This window comes from Octodon degus, unplaced genomic scaffold (assembly GCF_000260255.1).
Source record: "Octodon degus isolate 3935 unplaced genomic scaffold, OctDeg1.0 scaffold00056, whole genome shotgun sequence".
Lineage (NCBI taxonomy): Eukaryota > Metazoa > Chordata > Mammalia > Rodentia > Octodontidae > Octodon > Octodon degus.
In genome coordinates this window covers 192023-197983 of record NW_004524632.1, presented here as the reverse complement: position 1 = coordinate 197983, position 5961 = coordinate 192023, and the positions used below count along the sequence as shown (strand labels likewise).

General features: G+C 47.7%; 2 protein-coding genes across 8 annotated transcripts in view; one reads left to right on the top strand and one right to left on the bottom strand.

Moving 5' to 3' along the window:
- Positions 1 to 691, bottom strand: LOC105742494 (S-methyl-5'-thioadenosine phosphorylase-like; the record flags this gene model as incomplete). Its single annotated transcript, XM_012515255.2, is given in 2 exon segments — positions 1 to 414; positions 416 to 691. Coding segments are annotated over 2 exon segments (666 nt in total), but the record flags the coding sequence as incomplete, so codon positions are not given.
- Crot (carnitine O-octanoyltransferase) overlaps positions 1 to 5961 on the top strand; it is a 38906-nt gene that overhangs the window by 23165 nt on the left and 9780 nt on the right. For all 7 annotated transcript variants that reach the window (XM_004633575.2, XM_023717936.1, XM_023717932.1 and 4 more), the window contains 3 exons: positions 1189 to 1272; positions 1344 to 1451; positions 3775 to 3905. In XM_004633575.2, the coding sequence (XP_004633632.1) occupies positions 1189 to 1272; positions 1344 to 1451; positions 3775 to 3905 (323 nt within the window). The remainder of the gene's footprint in view (positions 1 to 1188; positions 1273 to 1343; positions 1452 to 3774; positions 3906 to 5961) is intronic.

Here is a 5961-nt window from a genome sequence, read left to right as displayed (position 1 = left end):
GTAGTCAGTTGCCATGGCGATGCTTGCATAGCAAATTCCAGCCTCTTTAGCAAGAACCACCTCTGGAACTGTGGTCATGTTGATAACATCTGCTCCCCAGGTGCGGAACATGAGGCTTTCTGCCCTGGAGCTAAAGCGCGGTCCCTCGATTGTGATCACTGTCCCCTTTGAGTGGCATCGCAGTCCTAGCTTCTTAGAGGTCTCTATGAGGACCTCTCTTGTTTTGGGACAAAATGGCTCTGCCACTGGAATGTGGCACACTCCTCTGGCACAGGAATGACTTCCATCATAGAAGGTCTGAGGCCTCTTGGTGGTCCTGTCAATGAACTGATCGATGATGACAATGTCGCCGGGCTGAATCTCTTCCCTCAAGGAGCCACAAGCTGTGGTCACGATGATGTGCGATGATGTGCGAGCAGCCCTCTTCCTTCAAAGCCCAGATGTTCACCTGGTAGTTGACTTTTGAAGGCATGATGGTGTGCTGCCTCCCGTGCCTTGCGAGGAGGACGCAGTCAACATTCTTTATTTTTCCCAAAATTAAGGCATCAGAGGGCTTGCCAAACGGAGTATCCACATATTTTTCAGTTCTTCCTTCTAAAATCTCTGGATCATCCAGGCCTGTTCCGCCAATTATTCCAATCTTCGCGGGCGCGGCGGCGGCGGCCATGTCTGCGCGGGACGCGGCGGCGGGGGTGGCTTGTTTTAATTTTTGAGGCAGGGTCTCACTGAGCTGTGGCTGAACTTGCAGTCCTCTGCCTTAGCCTCCCAGGGCCTGGGATGGCAGGCCTGCGCCTCCAGGCCCAGCCCAAGTGGTGCTCTGCCTGCAGAAGTTCGTGGGGTCCTGAATGCCCTGGGATGGTCTGCCCTTCCCCCCACGCTTTGTAGCATCTCGGCACTGCACACATGCGCCTACTTTGACTCCTGGGGAGAGCAGCTCCCTTCATTTCTCCAGTTATTCCTGTTTCTTTACAGTTCCTCTCATGGTTTGTGTTCCCTTACAGACAGACACACACACAACCCTGAATCTAACAGCCTTGCTGTAAACATTGTGTCTTAAAATAACATCACAGTGCCCAGGAGGCCCATATCTTTCTTATAGGAAGGAAGGCACGCGAGGGTTCTGTCTTCAAGAATATGTTGCTCGGGCTCAGCCCAGCAGCTCCCTGAGCTCCCGTTGTGCCATTGCAGCATGCGCCTTTCGATGCCATGGTCATGGTGAACATCGCCCACTACGTGGATGAGAGGATCATAGAGACTGAAGGCAGATGGACGGTAGGTAGAGCAGATGCTTCCTGTGCTCCCAGCTTGTCACAGAGGAATTAGTAAGTCCTCCCTGTTTTCAGGGATCAGAAAAAGTGCGGGATATGCCACTTCCAGAGGAGCTCGTGTTTGCTGTGGATGAGAAGATACTAAGTGACATCAAGCAAGCTAAAGCCCAGTTTCTTCAAGAGGTAGGTGTTTCTCTTTTCTCATAGATGGTGATTGATGCTTTTTCTTTTCCCAACCATATAAAGTGGACCCTCAAGTCACAACCAGCCTCACATTGAACAACATGGGTTATGATTGGAAGTTTAGGTTTAATTTACAACCAAAGTCTTGAATGCAACCTGAATGCCAGCCACATGTGTGGTTAAAAACTGATGCCAGAAAAGCATATGTAAGCATCAGTCTGAGCCCAGATGCATGTGCTCGTGGATGTGATTTTGGTCAGTGCTTTGTATAATTGCTGTGATTACTGCCATCAGAATGCCCTGGAAGGATAGACAAGAAGCTACAAGAGGAGGGGAAGGTAAAGAAAGCAATCACAATTGAAAAGAAAAAGAAAATTATGGGGAAATGCAAGTGCATTTGTGTGACCAATCTCATTGATGTGTATAGCCTGTCAGAATCCATCATCTCAGCGATCTTACAGAGAAAAGACTTGTATAGGGAAGCTGGTTTTCCTAAAGGTGCTCCTCAAATTAGTAAGTCTTGATCAGCATTAGACGAGATAGAAGGCTATTATTAGTGTGGATGGCAGGTCTGTCTGAGTCTGTGATTTGAGAAAAAGTAGGGCTGTACATGCAAATCTTGTAAAGGACAATCCATCAGTGAGTAATCATGGTGAAACTGGTTTTTGTTCTCATTAATTTTCAACTGTGATGAAACTAGCCTTCCAGGAAGACATATATTACCCAGGAAGAGAAGAAAATGCCAGCCACAAGCCTGTGAAGGACACAACAGAGGCACAGAGGCACAATGCTGTGTGCCTCTGCGAGTAGTGGTCTCACAAGAAATCTTTTCTTGGTTTATCGCTCTGTGACCCCTGTAGTGTTCAGAAAACATGAGGATGTGAAGAATAGGTTAGGGGCCCTGTGGAGGTCTAACAGAGCCTGGGTGACAAGAGTGCTTTTTCATGAGCGGATCAAGGAGGCTTTCTGTCCTATTAAGAAATATCTAGATAACAAAAATTTACCATTCAAGGTTCTCCTTGTCATGGATAATACTCCTGGTTACCTACAAGATTTGGAAGAATTGGCTGAAGAATTCCCACACTGTCAAGTGCCTCCCACTTTATACAGCCAACTCCTCGCTTGCAGCCTGTGGACCAGTAGCTTGTAGCTAACTTTAATAAGCCATACACCAAGAACTGTTTCTGCAGTGCTTCCAGATGGTTTCAGATACAGGTTTAACTCTATGAAGAGTTCTAAATGAAACATTACAACATCCTTTCCTGTGTGGGGTGGGTTGAGAAGTCCTGGGCTAGTGTCTGTTTGGGAGCACTGAGGTCTGCCTGGGAGAAAGTGTGGCCTAAAATCATACAAGAGAGAGACTTCGAAGGCTGTGTAGTGGATCCTGAGTCTTCACTTGACCCAGTGGTTGGTGACACGATAACAGAGGCCTTAGGCTTGCCGGTAGGTGATGCTCGGGAACAGATAGAGGAACACAGAAAAGTTGTCTGTAGAGGAACTTAAGCAGCTTCTGGCTAAGCAATAAAGAATGAGCTTTCTGAAGAGGAGGGGAGTATAAGTCCAGTAAAGTTCTTCTGAAATAAAAGAAATGCTGAAGAAAATGGACAGAGCTACAAACATTTGTAGAAAAGATCCACCCAGAGAAACAGCCAATTGTTGTATTTATTTGCTTAATGACAATGTCATGTCACACTACAGAACAGTATTAGAGAGGAACGGAAACAGACCACCTTAGACTAGCTTTTAGTTCTAAAAAGGTTGAGATCCCATGAGCCAGAAGCAGGTCCTAGTGGGCTATAGACCCTCCCAAGGAGAGAAAGGACAGCAGAGAGCCTGATTTCTGATCTTCTCATGGAAGGGTACTCTCCTTCTGAACAGTAGCCACTTTCCACCTCACCCTCCCTTCCTGCAAGGCAGAGATGTTGACTTGATTGGTGAGTACAGAATGAGATTGTTGTTTCTGGTGAACTGAGCACATTTTTAACTTTTGGTGAATACATTAGGAGAGTTTGGTAAAGTACACACATTATACAACCCTTTTTTATTGTGGTAAGGTTAGTGAAGGGGTGCTTTGGGAGACTCAGGACACGGTATTGGCATTGCCATTATCTTGTATGGGGAGAGCAGTCTTGAGTCCAGCCAGCCCTTGCAAACAAATTGAGTTAGCTTTGGCTGTCCCTCAGGTGTGTCTGTGTAAAACATTTTAGGACCACAGCTTCGGAACTCTAGTTACTTGCCTGGTGATGGAGCTACTGAGGTGATGGTCCACTTTGGATCCCCTGTGGCTGACTTTCACTGTTCTGTTGCGATCTGTCTCCTGTAGGCGTCTGATCTGCAAATCGTAGCACCTGCCTTCACCTCTTTCGGCAAGAAGCTGACCAAGCAGCAGTCACTGCACCCTGACACATTCATCCAGCTCGCGCTGCAGCTGGCCTATTACAGACTCCATGGACGGTGAGGGCCGTTCCTTTCTGTGTTCAGAGTCTTAGGCCCCAGGGCGTGCATTTCCCTGAGCTGTTCGAACCTCGCGGCCCAGCATGTTCAGTCTTGTGGCTGGGCAGCAGGTCCCGTTGTGTTCTGGGACCATGTGGTGGTGCTGCAGGTCGTGAGGGCACCCTGCTCCCCTTACTGTTCGCAGCCTCCTGCATGCGTGAGACGGGTCTGCTGGCTCTGAGCAGCTGCACCATGAGAGCACATGGTTCTCCTGCACCCTGGTTTCTGATGGGCTTGTGAAAACTGGGTCGTGTGGGTGATCCAGCCTTTTCTCATTGTTGGAAGAAGACAGGCACTGTGTTGTGACTTTCTAGAGCCTGAGCGAGAGTGGGAGCCCCTTGGCCTTGCCCTTACATCCAACCTGATGTAAGTGATGACATTTGGGGTCGCTTCCACCTTTGTGAGTAGAGCTGCTGTGAGCATGCACTTACAAACACTTATTTCAGTTCTTTTGAGAAGTGAAATTGCTGCGTTGTATGATAATTTTATGTTTGGCTTTGAGGACTGCTAAGCTGCTTTCCATGTAGCTGTACCACTTTGTTTCCATCAGCTCCATACATCTGTTCCAGTTGCTCCAAGTGGCTTCCAGCACTAACACAGGATGATCACACACATGGAGAGTAGTTGAAGAAAATTTACTGCATGGAAAGGCACTTTGGCCTTAAGCCTATTCAGAATGCGTGCTCTCAACTCTGAACACACTCATCCCCTGGTTCTTGCCACTTTCTGCAGCAGTTTGGAGTCCTCTTTTGTGTCCTTACATGATGTGATAAAACATACAGTAAACGCTATTGCTGAAAGCCATCCAACAGAAAGGCGAGCTCGTAGAGACAGGCCATTGTGTCCTCACGCACTGTATTGGACCTCGGGCTGTTCCCCAAACTCAAAGTGACCATGAAAAATGAACATTTTGAACCAAATTAGGACACTGAGGACCCATGACAGTACAGCCAAAGATACTCATGAAAGCACTCCAGAGGTACAGAAAGTGGCCAGGATGATAAGGTGAGGTTGAAGGGAAGGGGGATAGTTTGAGGATTGATGGATAGCACTGTGCTTTTTATAGTAACAAATGTGTTAAAAATCTGCGTATTCATATTTGTGCATCTTTGATCCATGTGAGTTAATTTTTATATATGGCATAATGAAGAGTCTGTATTGGGACTCCAGAGAACAAAAATAAGATGCATATTGATGGGGGGGGGGGCGATTGATTGATTGACTGATTGACTGATTGGTTGATTGGAATTTGTTCTGGGAGTTGGTTCCTATGACTGTGGGAATGGAAGTCCCCATCTGCCTGCAAGCTGAGGAAAGCTGGTGAGCTCATGGGCCTGAGTCCTGATTCCTGAGGACCTGGTACAGTGGTGTGAGGGGGTGAAGAGTCAGGTGGGGAGGCTGAGAGCAGGGGAGAACACGTCTGCTCCCAGGCAGCTTCCCTCCTCTGCCCCAGGCAATGCCCAGCACAGAGGCGCATGCCAATCCAGAGCACCTGTCTTCTGGAAACACATTGTGGACATGCTCTGTATCTCCCCTCTCCTGGTCAAGCTGACTCTGACATGTGCCGACCGGCCACCTGGGGCCTAGCTCCGCTGTAGGGTGCTATAGGGTGCTTTCTTGTCCAATTTGGTCATCTGTGTACAAATCTTGCACATCTGGTGGCCATGGTGGGAAAGGGTTTTGGCTTTCACTTCTCTCCAGTTGTGTCTACCTTTGCATGAGGACTAGGCTCTCGTTATCATTGGAACTGTGCAGCCAGTTTGTGACCCGGAAGTGTCCTTTCCAAGGTTGTTTGGCTTGTCTGGGTCACTTCAGATTTCTCCAGGGCGGAGAACCAGGGGCAGCGATCGTGACATGGGGTCTGCACAGGCTGCTGTACGTGACCAGCAAAGCAGCAGACCCAGGCCCTCCCATGCTCTGGCCTGAAAATCATTCTTTTTTTTTATTTTTATTTTTTTATAATATATGTTTTTTTTTAATATTTATTTATTTTTATTTATTGTGTGTGTGTGTGGCC